Source organism: Artemia sp. Qi Xiang Cuo, chromosome 14, assembly GCF_049724085.1.
Source record: "Artemia sp. Qi Xiang Cuo chromosome 14, ASM4972408v1, whole genome shotgun sequence".
Lineage (NCBI taxonomy): Eukaryota > Metazoa > Arthropoda > Branchiopoda > Anostraca > Artemiidae > Artemia > Artemia sp. Qi Xiang Cuo.
The window spans coordinates 35,460,477-35,480,864 of NC_142807.1; the positions used below are offsets into that span (position 1 = coordinate 35,460,477).

At 37.3% G+C, this 20,388-nt stretch overlaps 1 protein-coding gene across 2 annotated transcripts in view; it reads left to right on the forward strand.

Moving 5' to 3' along the window:
• Tmx3 (Thioredoxin-related transmembrane protein 3) overlaps positions 1–20,388 on the forward strand; it is a 234,963-nt gene that overhangs the window by 46,655 nt on the left and 167,920 nt on the right. For both annotated transcript variants that reach the window (XM_089100129.1, XM_089100130.1), the window contains exons 4-5: positions 10,395–10,578; positions 20,044–20,121. In XM_089100129.1, coding sequence (XP_088956255.1) covers positions 10,395–10,578; positions 20,044–20,121 — 262 coding nt within the window. The remainder of the gene's footprint in view (positions 1–10,394; positions 10,579–20,043; positions 20,122–20,388) is intronic.

Sequence of the window (20,388 nt, forward strand, 5' to 3'; positions counted from 1 at the left end):
GGTAAGGTTAATCAAAAGACAGTATATTTCACGAATGCTATCAAAAAAGTGTACATGTAACATCCCGGGAACGACAGGGAGGACCGAGTTGAAAGTTTCGCGGAGTGTTTGGGGAAGACAAAGATATGTTAGGTTTAGGGAAAGGAATAAGTGCGAAAAATTTTAGTGCCCTAAATACTGGTTCGTCCGAAACAGATCGAGGATTTTTTCTTTCAAGGTTAAAACTTAAATACGTAAGCTACAGGGTCAAAGAGACCCTTACATGGAGACCAAACTTGAAATTACTTTCACTCAAAAATTGAATCAAAGTTTTTTTTTCTCCCAATCAGCTACAACCCATAATAATCTTGTTCAGCCCAGCTACTTGACAGACTAAAAGTTCCAGAGACAAAATATTTGAGACACAAAAAAAGAGTCTTAAATTTATGTCTTAGGGGAGACTGGGGTACTGGTGGTCAGTGGGTAATGGCGGTCACTATGATTTCTCGTAAAGTGGATAACGCAGATTCATATCGAATGGTGCTGCCATCTCAAGACAGTTTATGGAAATGCTACTAGAGCGATCGGCATCTTGCCAGTCTTAGTTTGTCTGTTGTGTAAAAAAAAAATTGTTTTGACGTTTCACCTTATAAGACAGACTGTAGTTTAATCCACTATCAGCTCTTTCTGTTTTCACGGAACGAGACTTATCTCGCAATAACAAGGTAAGTCATATTGTTGTATCATATAGCAATTTATTAAGGTTTAACCACTGGTATCCTGATTTTTAGCCGTTAAATAATAACCATGCGGTTGGGGTAATGGTGGTCACCGCACTAGGGGTAATGACAGTCACAACCGGCATTACCCCATTAGTACTCATTTTTTTTCTATGTTTCAGATGCCCAGAAAATACATAAGGAAAACAGATAAAGCTACATGGACTGCAGAGGACTTAAAGAAAGCAAAGACAGCCATTTCTAGAGGATTATCGACTCGAAAGGCTGCTGATAGATTCAAAATACCGTTCAGCACGTTGCAAGAACGAATAAAGAGTGGGATTGATTCTGATCCAAGCTTAGACAGGAAGTGTGTCTTCCCTTCTGTTCACGCAGCAGCCCTAGCTGACCATGTAAAAACTTTATCGAAGATTTTCTACAGCATCACTGTACTGAAATTAAGAAAAATTGCATTTGAATTTGCAGAAAGAAAGATATTAAGCCATAGATTTGATAAAGAAACAAAATTAGTGTGCGCAAGCCTGAAGGCACAAGCATTGGAAGAGCCATTGGGTTTAACAAAGAGGAAGTAAATCGTTTTTTTCCAAAATTTAGAACAGGCTATGAATAAATACAAGTTTAAAGATACCAATTATTATAACGTAAATCAAACAGGGATCACTACTGTGCAGGACCCTGGTCTAATACTGGTAGAACGGGGCCAAAAGCGTGTGGGTTCTGTAACAAGTTGAGAAAGGGGAAAAACATTACAGTTGTGTGTGCAATGAGTTCGGGAGGGCTTTGTGCTCCACCAATGTTCGTATTTCCTCGAGCTCGTATGTCCCCACTCTTAGAAAAAAATAGACCACCTGGATCAGTTTACTCATGCTCTAAGACAGGCTGGATCAATGAAGAACTGTTCGTTTTTTGGTTAAAACACTTTCCTCAGTTTACTCATGCTAGCAATGACAACAAAATGCTTCTTATTTTGGACAACCATTACACTCATTGCTCAGCTGAAGCACATGATTTTTGTAGGGAGAAAGGGTTTGTTATGGTGTTACTACCGCCCCATACATTACATAGGCTTCAGCCTCTGGATGTAATATTTTACTCGCTCTCGGAGGCTGCTTACAAAAGGGAATGTGATTTGTTCATGAAAATCCGGAATTTAGTAAAAATAACCCCTTACGATGTAGCAGAGATGTTCAATAAGGCGTATTCACCAGTTGCTACGATTGCAAGGCACCAAGTGGGTTCAAAAATACTGGGATCCATCCTCTTAATCTAGGAGGAGTTTTCACAGATGAGGATTTTTTGGCAGAGGATATCCTCCAGAAGAATCAAGACTTAACGCCTCTTTGTGTGGACGTTTCCTTGAAAGCTACTGCAAATGAAGTCATTGCAGAAGTAGACGGGTACGAAGTCACGATTGAACACAACTTAGAATCCTCTGTCATACTTGATAAAGTTCAGATTCAGGCTAAAACACAAATTAATGTGTCTATTTCTCCTCTACCTGCAGAGGAGAAGAGATTTCTCCTCTACCTGGATGCAGTAATTAGGCTGAGAGCCAAGAAAAGAAGTGAGACAAAGGCAACATTCTCAGATCTTGACTTCAACACCGATGAAAATCCTGCTTCAAGAAACAAAATAAAGCGAGAAGAAAAAGAAACCAAGATCAAGGAAAAACTAAAAAGGAAAGAAGAAAAGAACCAAAGAACTAAGCGAGTAAAAAAAGAATTTAATGGAGAAAAGAAAAAGCCTGCTGTTCCAGAAAGAAAAACACAAAAATTGGAGCAAAAGAAAATGAGCAGGAAACTTTTTGAATCTGACTCCGACACCTCAATTGATGAGGAAAACATTTGTGAAGACGAATCAAAAAGTGAGCTATGTTTGACCTAGATCGGCAAAGAAACCTGTCTCTATTGCGAAGATACCGGGAAAGATGGAGAAATGTGGTATCAGTGCACTTTTTGTGCATTATGGGCACATCAAGAATGTTCTGGATGGGACACTCCTGAGGAGTATTTATGTGACATGTGCTCAAGAAAGTAAAATTGACTTAAGTTCTGCAAGCTCATAAGCTATGTGAATATTTTTTTTGGTGCTTGAATTTTTGTAGCCTTTTTTAGTATGGAAAGATGTTTTTGTTTTTTGTTTTTCAAATAATTGATTTCTAATTACTTTCAATTACATTTTTGTAATTTCCTAAATACGGAATTATGTAACAATATAAATATAATGATTTCAGTTTAACGTGTTTATGTCATTAAAATTTCCCACATTCTTTTAATTTACAGCTCTTTAGTAGAACATGGCAATACCGACTGCCATTACTCCCTAGGGGGTAATACCGGTCGAAGCTGATTTTGCAAAACAATGCTTAATGCCTATATATAATCTTGATTAAGGCTCAATATAAGTATGCAATAGGCAAAATATACTATGTTAGTGATTTAACGGGATAAGGTTTAATTTTCTTTTTATTTTCATTTTTATTCTCATTTTACCTTAGGTGAACGCCATTACCCCAATCTCCCCTAAACCAGCTTGAAAAGTTCATAAGTTTTGCGCGATTTTGAATTTAAATGAACAATTGTCATAATCTCATCCAGCATAATTCAATTGTACTGTAAAATTATTACTCAAATATTATAGCACAAAACTACTCATGATAAAAAATTTTGACTAAATCTTCAAATATTGTCCAAAACTTTAGATTAAATCCCAACATATTAGTTCTTAAGCATAATAACGAGAATACTGTAAACATATTCCTGACATAAACCAATTATAAAAGTAGTTTAGTTCAAAACGAACAGGAATTATTTGATAAAACATTTTCCAAAAAGGAAGTTTTTCAAAGAAAAGTAAAGAGCTAGATGAAAACCAAGTCAAACAGAAGTAAAGTAACATTGTAATTCTGGCTTGAAACGAACAGAAGGTACATCAATAAATAAGTGAATCCCCAATAGTGTGCAAGATTTACCGGTAAGTTTCGAAACTTACTCTTACCGAATAAGTTACCGGTAACTTTGGTAAGTTTCCGCAAAAGTGGTAGGTTTCAAACACTCATGAATTTAAAAGAAAATATTCTCTCTTCTCTGACAGATTGATAAGAAAAAATATTATTTTTGCATCATTTTATTTATGTATTTCCTACTTCGTTTACACGGGGGAAAAACAAACGCTATGTCTGGCAGATCATCTTCCGTCAGACCATCTCCACTATCACGTGACAGTGAACTATTGATAGAAAGACATGATGGCAGCGTGAACATTCCTTCCCGTCTTTCACGTCGATTTCCAGGCATTGTGAAGATGCATGGTGATGCTTTATTTTTTTACTATTGAGTGACTGATGGACCATTAGAATTTTATTCGCTGTTTCATGCTTGACTTGGTTTCTACGGTGGGTCTGTACTAGTCCATAACCTAAACAAAGTCTGTGGCAGGAGGCTACAGTAACACATATTGTTGAGATTTTTACAGCCGCTCCCGTAAGCACCAACTTGGCAAAAAAAAACCAGCCCGCCAACAAGCTGCCAATTCGACAGCTTTTGCAGTCTCAAAGTACAATGCTTTGGAAAATGGGCCACTTTTGGAGATGTAGCTACGGAGTTATGTGTTCAAGACCCGGACAAAGTCAGCTTCAGATCATTTGTCAAATGAATCACCACCCTTCCAAAATTGGTAGGAAATTTTAGCAAGCTCATTGATTCGACTTCCGGCATCCGTAGACTCATCCTGTGTCAGTGAGTTTGCACTAAAAAGTGGATCAATGCTAACAAAATTGATTCTTACGCTATATTACCTGTGTTTCCACTTCAAATTTTTTCAATCACTAAAAGGCTGTGGAAAATCCCTATAAATTCCTATTTTCAAACCAAAATACCTAAGAGTTTCCCCATTTTCTGACTTTTTCCCAAGTTACAAGTAAAGACTTATTACGCTGACTTTTAATAGCATCTGTTCAAGACGATTTATTTTGCAACTCACGACCTTTTACGTATACAAAAATATCTTCTTTAGACGTTTAAAACAATGCTTTATATTTATCGATTAGTTAATTTCGGTTTTGATTTATAGATTCCGGGTCCTGATCTTAGATTCTGGACCATATGAATATATTTTATTTATTTGTTTTTATTTGCCATTATTTTTTCCTTCTCTATTACTACTTTTGCCAAACCCTCGTTTTATTTGAATTGGTACGAAGGATTAGCATGAATGACATCGAACCGGTAGTTTTTTCACGCATTATTTTTGTTTTGACATTATTTTATATTGAGTTGTTAATTTGAAGCAGAATAGGCCTATAGTAGCAAAAATGATCACTTACAGCTTGATTTAAGGACAGCGCCTGCATTTTGATATTTTTAATTATTCGATTTTAACTAGCTACCTGCCTCCCAGTTTTCCAGAAAATGCCGAATGTAACCATCATGTCTTGATGGATGCAACCAAGTTCCAAAAATCAAACCTTCAGTTCTTCCCCATGGTTATTTTGTTTCAAATTTCGCGGGTCTATCCAAGTCCGACAAAAACAAGAACGTTTATCAATCACTTTTGCCGAAATTCCACCGCTGTACCCACAATTCCTTTCTCCGTAACAAAAATCTATAGGCTTGGTAAGGAAAAAAGTGGAAAATCCAAACTTAAAGTAGAAATAAAGTACTACAGTAGGTCTAAAAATATTAGAGGAGAAACATTCAAAATAAAGTAGTCTACTCTAAAATATAGTTGAAATGAAAGCACTGGTGTCTACGCTAAATGTTATAAAAAAAACACATTACAATTTAATTTGTTTGTCGATAGTATAGAATAATTTGTCAGCATAAATATGCAAAAAATTATGGCTGAATAAATTAAAATGAAATTAAAGTTCTTAAAAAACTATTTTTCTTTCAAGCGAGCGAAGCTTGGTCCCCTGGTACTAATATTTTAAACGTCGCATACTTTATCAATTCGATTTTTTCTTCGATAAACCTATTTTGGAGTACGCGTGTTCGCTTTTTACGTATTAAAACGCCCTTTTTAAGGGGTCTAGGTGTTTACCCCTCGCAGAAAATTTCCCTCTGGAAAATACCGCGCGGAAAATTTCTCTCGCGGAGAATACCCCCTCCCCCGGAAAATTCCCGTCGGATAATTTTCTCATTCTCCCCCTGGATAATTGCGGATGTTCATTAGAAGGAAAATTAAAGTTCTACTCACCTGTTTAATTCAGAGGCAATCCTAATGCGTTGCCCATAGTAAAGAGCCGTGAGGGTTTTTATGTATAAATATTTTTTTTTATTTTTTAAGCTGCTACATCAAGTTTGGATCCAAAAGATTAAAGAAAATTTAGTGCAACTAAAAGAAAATACAGGGTATTATGCCGAAATAAAAAGAACTCTCCACTTTAAGGGGCATGTTTTTTTTTAATATAAGAGAACAATATTTAGAATTTAATATTTAGAACATGTAGTCTACCTAAAAAAAAATATTGGGTATTATGCTGAAATAGAAGACCTAACTACTTTAAGGGGCCTGTTTTTTTTTTTTGCTTTTGTTTTTGTTTTTTTTAAGAACAAGTTTTCTAACTAAAAACATTTTTGGCATTGTACAAAAATAAAAGAGGTACCTATTTTGTACTTTCTTTATGGTTGCTCAATTTTGCGGGTGGGGTTATTTTCCGGAGGGAGGGGGGGGGGGTAAACACCAGCTTCCCTTTTTAAGTAGCCAAAAACATCGTGCTACAGCAAAACGACTCGTTCTGCCATTTTGTGGGATAAAACTACAATTTTGACCAAAAGAGGTCAAGTTGCTATTGACTGAAAATCCTGAGATAGCCAATCCCTTTCGAATTATTGAAAACCTATATATTGAACTTCCCATTTTCAGAGGCGATAACACCCTGTGTTGACGCATTTGTTTTTAAAGAGTCACGTAGTCCATACAAAATAAACGGTTAATATAGACATTTATATTCAAACTTCACTTAACTATGTTGATTTGCTTGATATTTGATGAAACTAGACCCCCCGTGCCAAGGCCCCGAGTAGCGTTACAGCAACTGTGACTCTTGAGTCAAAGTTGCGGAGCAGCACATGTAATTACACCTCGCCGGTAATCTATTTTATATTCTCAAGTCACGTTTGCATATGCTTTATTATTATTTTAAGTAGTTCTATGTAAGATCAACGTGGAATTAGAGAACTTCTAAAATAAGTTTTATGTGTACAAAATTATTGTCAAACTCCATGTCTGCATTGCTTTTACCTGTATCATGATTGCGTGCTTCATACTGCGGTTAAGACATACAGGGGACATGTTTTGGCAGTATTTGCACGCTAATACTACTACAACTGCTACTAATACCATCACTACAACTTCTGCTTCTGTAGCGAGTACTACCAAGGCTGGAGGGTATTGAAGCAAAAACTTGAGGTAATGTTTAGGAGAAAGTTGAATTAAACCAAAAAAATATTTGTACATACAGATTTTTAAAAGGGCGTCTCAGCAATATCTTTGGGACGGCTTACCATATCAAGCTGAAACTTCCAGGCATGACGAGGCGGATTTTTAACTGAACAAAAGTCAAAATGTGCATTCTACTATTGCTATTAATGCTGCTTCTACTACTGTCACTACTGATACTGCTACTAATACAATACTACTACCGCTCCAATTACTACCACTACTATTATAATGCTATTACTATTAAGGCTAAGGGTATAAAGGTGAAAATTTCAGAGAATATTGCTGGAAAATTTGAACTAAATTCAAACACACTCTGTACATGTAGTTTGTCAAAAGAGTGTATCTCAGGAATTGATTAGGGCATTAGGTTTAGATGTTCAGGGAATGCTCCAATGGGAAGATCAATTGACCAAAAGGCAATATGTGCATGCTGCTGCCCATACTACTACCGTTGCTGCTGCTACTACTACTACGGCTAATTCTATCGCAATTACTACTTACGATAAGAGTAATAAGATATAAGTTTCAGGAAGTGTTAAGGGGGAAGTTGAACTAAACTAAAACACTATGAACACACAGGTTATCAAAAGGGCATATCGGCAATATCACAAAAACGGCTAATTGTATAAGTTGAAACTTCCAGGGCATGATGAGGGAGTTCTTCAACTGACCAAAAGGTAACGTGTTAACACTACTGCTGCTATCAGTACTATGCTATTGCTGTTAATACTACTACTAGTCCTACTGCTAGTACTACTAGTACTCCTACTACTACTACTGTGACTTCTATTACAGCTATGGCTAAGGGCGTGAAGGTGAAATTTTCAGGGAATATTTAGGGGGAAAGTTGTACTGAATCAGAACACGCCATCTGCATGCAAGTTGTCAAAGAGCGTATCAGTAATATCTTAGGAATGGCTTGGTATGTGAAGTTGAAACTTACAGGGCTTGTAGTTGGGGGTGTTGAATTAGCCAAAAAGCAATATTTGCATCCTAGTACTACTACTCTTACTAATTCTGTGCTACTACTATTACTACTGCTACCACTAGTACTGCCTAGTACTAGTCTCTTTCACTGTAAAAAAAGTAAAGAGCTACATTAAACCAAAAATGAGCACAAAGAAAGTCAAATGATTTTCCAAGTTTAAAACTACCACAAAACGCTGTCAATAAATAAATGAAACCCAAAACGAATAGAAATTACTAGAAATAATTGAATCAACCACAAAATGAGCAGAAACTAGGATGAGTAGGACTGACTAAGATGAGTAGGGTAAAACATAATTTGCACTGTACTGAAAAAATGGAACAAATATCAGTATATGTATATTAATCTGTCAATCCATATCTGTTTGTTGTTGTTTTTTTCTTCACTAAACTTGGTTATGACGGTGTTTTTTTTATTATTATTTATTTTTTCGATATTATGAGAGATAGAAACATTCAGCTTGAAATAAGGGTTGTTTTCAGTAAAACGCAAATTATGTTCTGGTCTTCAGAAGGAATTATGGGGGAAGGGTGTGTGTCAGGTCTACTCATCTTAGTTTCTGCTCGTTTTGATCTGACTCAATTATCTATCGTAATTTTTATTCGTTTTGGGTTTCATTCATTTGTTGATGGTGTTCTGTGGTAGTATTACGCTTGGAAAATTATTTGGCTTTATTTCTGCTCATTTTTAGTTTAATATAGCCTAGCTCTTTACTTTTCTCTGAAATATTTTTTGTTAAAAAGATTTTTAAAATGATCAAGTAAAATAGAGTCAAGCCTTAATTTGCTAATTTTTCGAAGGAAATTAACTGCTGATATCATTTTAGAATCATGTGTGTAATTAACAGGCTCTTCCAGAGAAAGTTGTTAAGAACTTTGACCTCTTCGTCTACCAAGTGAAAACAACCTCACCGTCGGAAAATGGTCAACACTAATGGCATTCACCAGGGGAGAAACAGAATTTAGTTTGGGGGTGGGAAACCAACTTTTGGGCTCCCTATTGGTATTTTTCGTCCCCCTTCCCCTATTATTAATGCAACTGCTGATTTTCTGGGTGACACGTGCCCCTGCGCCCTCTGGTCCCCCTTCCCCTATTATTGAAGCAACTGCTGATTTTCTGGGTGGCACGTGTCCCTGTGCCCTCTGGATCTACCCCTGGCATCAAATATGATTTTAAACCTAGATACTGGGCTCTAGCAACATTGATATTTTGAAAAAAAAAATCGTGCAGTCTATCGCCAATTGAATTCAAAGGGCGTGTAACATGTCTTTTGGAATATCTCTAACAGGATTGTTAAGAATTTATTGAATTCTTTATCTATTCATTTCAGCAGCATCACATCCAAAGGAACTGACGTCAGTGAACTTAGAAAAGTACTGAAGCTGATTTTGTAAAGGTTAACCAGGCGCTGTTTTATCATCTGGACAAGCTGGAACGATTGAGCTGATTTATTTCCTTTTCCAGATTACTTACTGTTTGGTAATGGTCTTAATCCTGCACTGTGATACAAGGGATACGATCAGGATTGTTTGTATTTGATCACTCTTCCAGGGATATAGAAGCTGAACGAAGTTCAGCTTCTATATCCCTTGCAATTATCTTCACTATCATAGCCATATCCTGCTGATAAGTTGCCGTCGGTGGAATCACTGGTGGCTTGCGCTGTTTTTAGGGAGATGTGGTGGAGGGATGATTCGAACAGTTGCCAAAATCATGTGGCAAATTGTATAAACATTCCTATTTGGGAGCTCTTCCTTCCTTTGTTTGAACCTGAGCAATGCTATATGCCCCATTTATTGATCAAAACTTTGGTTTGAAAAGATAATATTTGTCATACAAGTTAACTTTAGTGCCCGTACGCTGTTTCTTTATTTAAATTTAGCAAAATAGATCATAAAAGATACCATATTTCTTGTGAAGTACTGTTTCTGTATTTTAATGCTATGAATTTTTCAAGTGTAAAACGGGGGGGGGGGGAGTTGGTCTCTCCTGGTTTCTGAGAATCCATATTTTTCAATAAGTGACTAAGAGCCAGTGTCATATTTTCAAATTAGATACCATAATTTTTGGGACAGTTGCCAACTACAGGAGAATACATTACTTTAGTAAAAATGGCAATATTGCCTATGGACCAGGCAGAACTAACTTTATTAGTCGTTTCCAATTAACTGATCATGCTTACGGAAAAGGGTAAAATTCCGATTTCTTATTGGTTCTGTTTCTTAACTCCTTTTGATTTTTAGGTTTAAAGGAGATGAAGTCATAACATACAATGGTGATAGAAATCGTGAAAGTATAATTGATTTTGGACTTCGTGTGGCAGGGCCACCGGTTAGAATTCTAAGAGAACCAGCTGATTTCAAAGATGTTGCAACAACCTATGACAACTTCTTTGCTTACCTTGGTGATCGACAAGGAAATCTTTGGGTAATTAAAGGACTTATAATTGCCTATTCATTAGGAAAAGCTGATGTTGCGGTCGATATCTAAAAAAAAGAAGAAAATTGAACGACTCCTGAAAACATTTCAGTATTCGGAAAAATTCTGATTTGAAGGAAGGAAATTGGGTAGCCTATTCTGAATTTAAATTCAGAATCGTATTTTGAAAATTCCCCCCATCGTGACTCCATTTTTTCTACAACTTTCACATAGTGGGTTCAATGTATTACTTATTCATTTATTTTTATGACCATTTTGTATGGAATGATAGGTCACAGAAACTTAGGGTAAGATTCTTCTGATTAGAAATCGAAAGTTATAGTGCCTAGTTAAGAGTCAAAAGTAATTGACGGGCAACCATTCTCCTTCCTTGCCCTTTTTCTGTACACCCCACCTCTATTCTCCAAGACACTCAATGAAAAATTTTATGCTGCAGTATTGTTCAGAATTGTCAAAAGATCCAATAAATATGTCTCTGGGGATGACTTAAACCCCATCAGTCCTAGGGAAAGGACCGTAAATAATGCAAACTGCTAATTTAGAAACAGGTTTCATAGTGGCAAAAGAAAGTTTTTTCCCGTGGGTGTGCGATTGGTTTAAAACTTTCAGGGATCTCTATCTAGACAAAGAGGAAATTATAATATGCTGGGAGAAAGGGAGGGGTCTCAGCGGGCATGGAAATGGGCCAAAAATGCCTGCTTGAAGTCCTTGCTTGAAGAAGAACCTGACTTTTGTTCATGGGGGCCTCAATGCACAAGAAACAAAATAGAACGAACATTATATCAAAGAAAAAGGGCCAATTTCTTTAAGATAGGGCCCATACCCCCAAATACTGGGTGGCAAGATAATCGAAAAAATAAAATCAGATTGGCTTGAGTCTTTCAAGAATCGTTTGCTTGTACTTAGGGGCAAACATTTTTTTGGAAGGAGAAGGATGCTAGGGTGCTCTGAAGTTTAACGAAAAAACTTGCTTAGATCAGTTCGAAAATTACAGCCGTAAATCCTTGGACCAAGGGGAACGTGATGTAAAACAAATAATTGGGGGCACGGTACCTCCAAAAATGGGGTTCAAAAAGAGCCATTTTTTTCTCATCGACATTCTAATTTCTCTGCGTTTTGGTTAACGTTTATCCGTTCATAATAATTTATGCTCGTTTGAATTTTGAATTATTGCATGACGCTATTTGGCTCGTCTAGGCTTAGTATGGTTTTTTACTTTTCGGTGAAAAGCTTCTTTTTGACAAACTTTTCCTAAATTAATATCTTACAAAAACAAATCTTACTTTGTGTAAACATAATAGCAGTGTCTGACCTATTTGTTTAGGCGGCAAGCTTATTACGTGACTAATTCTGGTTTCTCCTTTTTTATTTGTGTTTTTTGTTGCTGTTGTTTTTTTGCCGTGTCTGTTGAATCCATTATTGCCTGATTTGAATGGATACATTGTGGCAATTGGCAACAGGTTGCTTTTTTTTTATTATGTGATTCATTTTTTTATTTCCTCTTTCCCTGTTTTCCGGGTCATGGAGCTCACTGGAGGGAATGTATTAATTTCGTGCTTTTATTGTAGATATGTTATAAATAAACGAACTTGAAATTGGGGAATCTTTCGACCGTTAGTTTTCCTATGCTGTAATGCTTTAATTCTGGGGAATTGTCAATTTCATTGCTTGTGGATTAATTTCTATAAATACTTTTTTCCAAAAAATATTTGAAGAAAAATAAAATAATGATATCGAAACCTTAAAGGAGCAAATATAAAGTCATATAATAAGTCAAACTTAAAACGAACAGAAACTACTATGAATAAATAAATGGAATTTGAAAGGAAAATAAATTAAAATTAGCAATCACGTCAAACTAAAAAATAACATGCATTACTATGGACCAGAGCCGTTCCTGGGCTTGGTGGTGGCCAGGGAAAAATTAATTACAGCGCCCCCCCCCCCCCAATTCAAATATAAGCAAAAAACGCCGAATTAAAGTGAACAATTTGGTCAAAGTGGACAACCACTCAGCCGCCCCCAAGCCACGGCGGGCGGGGCAACTTGCCCTAGCCCCCCCCCCTTTGAACCGCTTTGCTATTGATAAATGAAAAAAAAAAATCTAAAAATAGCCACAAAGAAGTCTTGGGCTGCTGTCCCCTTAAACGCTCTAAAGGCTATGATGTTATTTGGGCTTGCTATTATTATGGACAGACTCAAAAAGTAATTCGAAGCTCAAACCTTAAAGGCCTATTGCCTTCCCACATCAAAAAAGGTACAACGCCGATAGTCACTGTGCTATTGATGTCCTCTCGAGCGTCGTATTTTGAGGTAGAGTTTGCCTATCCCTTGCCTTCCTCTTTATAGAAGAGCTTTCCTTGGCATTGTCAATATGTCCACCATTGTTTTCCCTCATCCCTGGAACCCCACCCGCCAGCTTTAGACCAGTTTGGACAGGCAATATTCGTCTCTCTAAAGAGAGAGGAGAGTTATCTACCACTCCTAAGCCGTTTGCGGCAAGTGGCTTGATCTTCACTGCTGGTAATAGTTAGAGGATGTCTTTCTCCGATCCCAGATTGCTCCTCAAGGTATCTCTACTTGCGCCACGGCTGGAGCTTCATATGTCCAGGACAATTGACTCTTGGAATGGCTTTGGCAGTCATTGCTGGCTATAGTCCATCAAATCCTGGCAGTGTATTCTGCAAACTGTCTTGTAGTCAGACACTGGGCAGGACGGCCAGTAGCTTGACGATTACAAAAAAAATAGCAGTAGTAGGGCTTTATTTATGCGCACTCCTCTTAGGAACACCACGAGAAGATTGTCACTACCACCTCTCTTCCCATTTGGGCTTGATTGAAAATGATTCTTATTCTGATAAGTGTGTTCTTTAATTGTCATCATCTCATCAATAACACAAAAATAAAATCAGATTACTAATAAAGGATTGTCATTAAGAGCTGCGCCAAGTAACAGTGGGGCTACCTCCCCTTAAACGTTCAAACCCTCTTAGAGGGTAGTTTAAGTTTTGCTTTATTGGGAAAAAATGTGAAATTCGAACGTTGTGTTTTTCATTAGTCAAAACATGCATAAAAACGAAGAAAATTACAGCGCTAATCCAGTTTGCAGGAAAAAAAGAATACCTTTAGAATAATCACATTTGTTGCTTTTAATTTAATTTTATTACTTTAAAAGGAGGTTTTTTTTGTTAGAATTTTCCGGCTGTTTCAATTTAATTCAACAGTGTAGAAAATTGATGTTTAAATAAAGTTTTCATAACGAATAGTTTTTATGCGATAGTTTTCATAATGGTAGCTCTCAAGCAATCTGTTCAGATTGCTTGAGCAGCTAATGCTGCTCTAAAAATGCTGTTTAGAGCAGCATTTAAAATTACTAGTCAGTAAATGATTCAGCAATTGATTTTCTATACAATTGAAAGGAATATACTTAAAAGAAAGAAAATATTGAAGGAAATATACTCTGCATAAGATTAATGAAATTAATTGTGTAAAATATTATGATATTTTAAAATATTTTACACGGTGGGAGGCACTTGTGCCGAATCCTAACCCATTATGGGGTACCACCTCCATTCTGAAGATGCGGTAATGAGGTGTATGGGAGATGGCACTGTTCCCCATCTAATGATGCTTGGCAATGAATTTACGAGCTTTGTTGAGCAAACCACTCAGCAAAACTTCTTTTACCTGGTCACGATTAACAACAAAAAGCCTCGGACCTAACAGCCGTTTCGACGATGACCTGTAGCACGTCCACCGACCATCCAAACGGACCTGTTTACGGTAGCCCACTGCAATGTACCAGGTCTCAGATCTAAGTTTGACCAGTTCCTACATTTAGTGAACTCGGTCAAGCCATCTATCATGTGCATCACTGAGACCAATCTAAACCAAGAAATTCAGAGCAGTGAGGTTGCCACACAGGGATACACGTTCCTCATGCGGGATCGAGAGCGTACTGACGGTGCTAAATACGGAGGATGAGGTGTCGCTGTTTATCTACAGAGCCATATATTTTATTCATGCCTGAACATACCAGATTCAGCAGGCGAAGAAGCTCTGTGGGTCAGGGTGACCCTCCCAAATAAGTCCGTGATTGTCTGTACCGTGTATAGCCCTCCAACTTACCTGATTACCAGCTACATTAAAACCTCCCTTCAATATATTCGGGGAAAGTACGCTAAATTTGCCATTATCCGTCATGGAGACTTCAACGTCCATCATAGCGTGTGGCTTCGCAGCAAAAATACTGATAGGGAAGGGTCGGACTTGTATGATCTATCTCTCTCTTACGGGCTGGAACAACTTGTCGATTTCGACACGTATCACGGCCCAAACGGATCATCTCGTCTTGACCTATTCCTTACAGATCACCCTGACTCCTTTAAGGTAGACGCTCATGCTTTCACCAGTGACCACGTTGCCCTCGTTGCACGTGGAAACCTACGTATTCCACCTCCAGTAAAGCATGAACGAACAATCTGGCTATACAAAAGAGGTGATTGGGACGGTTTGAGAAACACTCTTTTTTCTCAGCAGTGGAGAGCCTTCCTCCTGGAAGGCCCAGAGAAAGCTGCAGATAAGTACCAGCAGGTCATAGTTGACTCTGTCAAAAAGCATATCCCTTCAAAGCGGACCCAGGTGTCCAGTAAGGACAAACCTTGGTTTAACGCCCAGTGTAAGAAGACAATCCGAGCAAAGCAAAAGGTACACAAGCGATGGCCACTTTTGAAGAGCGAAGAGGACAGAATTGTATTCATAAATACACGCAAAGATGCAGTTCGAGCGATTCGGCAGTCCCGGGGTCAGTATAAGGAGAAATTCTCCACCAAACTTCAACGTGCTTCGGCAAAGAGTTGGTCGAAAATTGTCAAGGAGGCTTTACCGTCGTCCAAGGGGACCTCAATTCCTTCTCTCCAGAGAAACGGGACAGTGGTACAAGATCCACAGGCAAAGGTTGAAGCTCTTACTAAGGCTTTTGCCGAAATCTCGAATCTAGACGATGACGGTAGAGAAGTGCCAAAATTCTCCGACCGAACCGACACTGTCCTGGAACGCGTGAATTTTTCTGCTCCCAAGATCCTTCGCATTCTGCAACATCTGGATGTGAACAAAGCCACGGGTCCTGACAACATACCAAATGTTCTCCTCAAGTCCTACAGTGCCGAACTAGCTGGACCCTTGTCATTGCTTTGCCGGCTGTGCTTTTTCTCTGGAACCTTCCCACGAACATGGAAGTCCGCCCATTTTATACCTACTCTAAAGCCGGAAGACTATCCAACGAGTATGAGCTCGTACAGGCCTATTAGCCTTCTCCCCTGTGTTGGCAAAGTCTACGAGAACATCTCCAATAAAACACTTCATCAGTACCTAGAATCACATAACCTTCTAGGCGATCGCTAATATGGATTTCGCCGGAAACGCACAGCATTAGACTGGCTAGGGGCCCAGTACCAGAAGTGGATAAAACTACTGACAATGGAATACGACATCAGGCTACTATCCTTCGACATTGCGAAAGCTTTTGACAGAGTATGGCACCGTGGCCTGCTAAAGAAATTCTATGTGTATGGTGTTCGTGGATGTCTGTTAAAAGTGATTGACAGCTTTCTTTCCGATCTTTCACTGCGGGTTGTTCTTGATGGGTTTATTTCCCGCGAATATACAGTGAAAGCAGGGGTACCCCAGGGCTGTGTCTTGGGACCTACGCTCTTCATTATTTACATAAACGTAATGGGAGACAACCTCGCCAACCCTAAGCATCACTGTGCCGACGATTCGACGACACACTCAGCCGTCCCTAAACACAAAGATCCAATACAAGGCTCACTTTACCTACAGATGCATCTTTTGAAAATTAAAAACTGGTCTGGTGCTTGGATGATCAACTTGAATGAAACGAAAAAAAAGGAGCTTCCAATTACCCGATCAAAGGTGCCTCGTGAACACCCCAGTTTCATCTTCAAAAATGAAGCTATAAAGAGAGTCGACGAGCTTTGTCTACTGGGGATTCATTTCACCACCGATCTTGGAACAACCACCTTGATCGGGTGAGAACCTCATGCGCAAGAAAGCTGGGAGTTACTCTTCGCTGCAAAAACCTTCTTCCATCAAGCTCGATCATCCCACTCTATAAGTCTTGTAGCAGACCCATAGCTGAATATGGATGCCCGCTATATGCTGGTGCTCCAAAAACGCTGTCGGCACCAATTCAGAAGATCCAGAGTAGGGCAAATAGGGCGGGCTGCGCCTCTACACAAGAATTGCTCCAGCCTCTAAATTAAAGGTTTGATGAGCGTCGATGGCTGTTTTCTACAAGTACATGAATTCACCTCCCTCAGACGAGTTCTCTCGAATTGTGCCTCCCTTTTTCCAGCCGACAAGACAGACGCGAAGGCACACAGCTCGGTCCAATTATCTAAAGGAGGATACGCCGAAAACCGAGTACTTGAGGAACAGCTTCATCCGGCGTTGCACTTCTATCTGGAACGATCTTCCTGGGGATCCTGGACATCTTCAAAAGAAGCTTCAATAGACATTTACAATCTCGAGGCCATTGAAAGAGGTAAATGAATAGCGGCATATCAGATACTTTGAAGTACCTGGCGCCGTGAATATTGGAATAAAAAAAATCAAAAAAAATGATATATTATTGAAAGTAACTTCAGATTTTTCCATTTTATGATGATAAAAGAAAAACTGTTGAAAATTTATTTTATTTTCAATAGAGTGTAAATAACAATTATGTTATTTACGCAGTTTTTTTGTTCACTTTAAGAATGGTTTGGTTTTGACTTTGTTACTGGTGGTTTTAAGTTATAATCTCACTTACAAGTTTTTTCAAAAAGTATTTCTAAGCTTTTGGTTACTATGGGCCCGGGTTCGTTTTGTAGTTGGTTGCCTCTATGGGAGCAACTGTTTCTTTGAGGAACTTTTTTATGGAAAACCTTTTTTAAATCAATCTCTGCTTGTTTTAATTTGACATGGCTGATGTTCAACTTTGAAAATAAGTTACTATTCTCGAATTGGTTCTTATTTTGAATTATTACGCAAATATTTAGATATATTTGGACCAAAATAAAGAAGTGAGAATACTTGGTAACTTTTTATATCCACCATCAAAACCTTGACCGTGCATCAGAAACCGAAGTTTTTTTCTTGAATTTATTAAACTTGAAATATATAAAAAAAGGGTAAAGAATGTTACTTTGCACCTTACTGTCCCTACCAGTAGTGCCGATCTCCGTTTCTTAACCCTTCGGCCAGGAAGTGCAACGGGAGGTTGGGAGTCGACCATCTTGGACTTACAGAAGTTCTTCCTTGAAACATATAAGAGAAGTCAAATATTTAATATGGCATTTTAAAGATAAGATCCTAGTAGTTTTTTTTTTGAAAAATCCTTGCTGATTCTCCCTACTCCTTATGCTCTTTGGCGTTCTGGGATATATGGAATTCTTCTGTTAGTTCTGAAGTTTCTATATTTTCAGTTAGATACCAATATCATTACTTTCAAACAACTATAAGTTGAATGATAGAATTCCAATTGAATCATCTCGGTAATCTAAGCTGAAGTTAAGAAAGCAAATATTAAAGATTGTTTATTGACCTGTGATGATGGAACATTGAATTATACTAATTATAAAATTTTCCTTTTTTTTTGTCGTGTGCTGATATTGAGGTAACCGTTCGTGCCTCACTTGCCCACCTTTCCTGCTTTTTTTTTTCTTCTTTTTTTTTAGGATTATTTGTGGAATTGTGTGGAGAAAAATATTCAGCTTTTCTACCTAAGAACTAAATGTTGGATTTTATTTAAAATTCTTGGCGAAGTTGGAATGTTCAGTCAAAATATTTGATCAGTCGTAGTTTTGAGCGAAATTTCTAAATAATATTCTCGGCCTTAAATTTTGGATTGATGGGAAGGTGATTTTAAACATAGGGATTGAAATTTGGCTGAATTTCTGGCCTCTTATTGGATTCGAACCATCTTGCCCCCATCCTGAAGATAACAGAGAAAATAGACGTACCCAAATGTATTTTGCTAATAAAAAAACACGCTATTCGAAACACATATCGTTATCAATAGAGCACAAAAGACATTGGCCTTTTCGAGGATTTGAAAGGGCCTTAGCCTTGTTCTTTTTTGTTAGCCTTTAATAGCATCGCGATTTTATTCTGTTATTGTTGATATTATTAAAAAAAGCTCACTATTTAGATACAAATCATTTTCAATAAAATGTAAGTGACACTAAACTTTAAAAGGTTGAAGAAGGCTGCACTATTCTTGTTTGTGATAATTTATTTTGGTTTTAAAGTTTGGTTATTCATTTTGATTTCTCTTCGTTTTAAATTTCATTTAATCTTTTGTATCATTTCCTATCCTTTTTAAGTCTGACTTACTACATAACTTCGTTTATACATTTTTAGGTTTCGACATCTCTCTTTACTTCTTCGATTATAATTTTTGTTTTGGAAAAATGTTTTAAAATTCAAATATGTAAAGTAGGGTCCTTAAAGGAATGTTCCAGACTTGGGTCCGAATAACTAGATTTTGTAAGTTCAAATCTTTTATTCTAAATTGTTTTTAGGGGAGTGGAGCCTAATGTTTTCCTTCAGGAGTATATCTTTTGGTCTCCATAAATGTTAGCTTACCTGTTAAATATAAAAAAAAAACGATTAAACTCGAAATAATACAAATAGTGCACACTTCGTGCATCATCAGTTAAGTATATACTCAGTCGGGACCCATTCTCCAGTCTGTTAGAAATCGCCTTTCATTAAGAGTACTATATAAAAGCAGAAAAGTTTGAGTGGTATTCAAATGCTAGAATATTTTTGCCATGACTTCCTTCAAACTTTCTTTAAATTTAATATTTATTTTTCCTTCTTCTTGTTCAGCAAATTTTGGTGATCCTTTGTTGATCTTTTATTGTTGATTTCGTTTAGTTTTGTTGTCCAGATTGAAACGATAAAAAAAAAAAGAAAAAAAGATACCTCAACTATAACCTAGACCCATTTTCACTATTTTATGCCCAAGACATTGACCTCTTAAGCTACAAACAATTTTGCAATCGGACCTATCGCTATGATTTTGCGGCAATCGCTAGTTGATTAAGGAGAAGTGATTAGCATGCGTGATCATTGCTAAGATATAGACAGATATATCACATTAAATAGAAAATCCGCATGGAGCCTGGTTTGATGTTCCACCGCTGAACTGTATTTGATCCTTTGTTTTTGAAATAAGATTCAGCTGAGAACGATGACTTTATTTGTCATTTTTAAGCAGGGAAGATGAACTAATTTTCACTAGTTCAGGTATTCAGGACCTGTTTAGCAAATAATGTCTACAGTGGACGCAGAAAGGCTAATTTTACAATCATTTCAAGTTAACAATTCTGGTTTGATGAAACAGGAGGTTCAATTTGGTAATTTAACTTTGTCGTTTGATTTTAGGATAAATATGAAGCAGCTGCAAAAAAGTATCTGGCCTTTAACTATTTCTTCGCTGCGAGTCCATCTTGTGCTGAGCAGGTAAGATACCTTCCTTCCTTTTGAATAATCATAGATTTAGTAAACGTCCATATTTAACCTAGGTTTGGAAGAAGGTCCCTAGAGGTTCTTTTTAGAAAGAGTGAGCTACTAGGAACTTCGGTGAAGAATATAGAATATATTTGTATATGACATGAATATATTATAATATATTATATAGGATATATTAGTATACAGAATATATGACATGTAAGGTTACTTCAGAGATGTAGTTTATGTAAAGGGTTGCGCGAGGGTAAAAGGGTATAG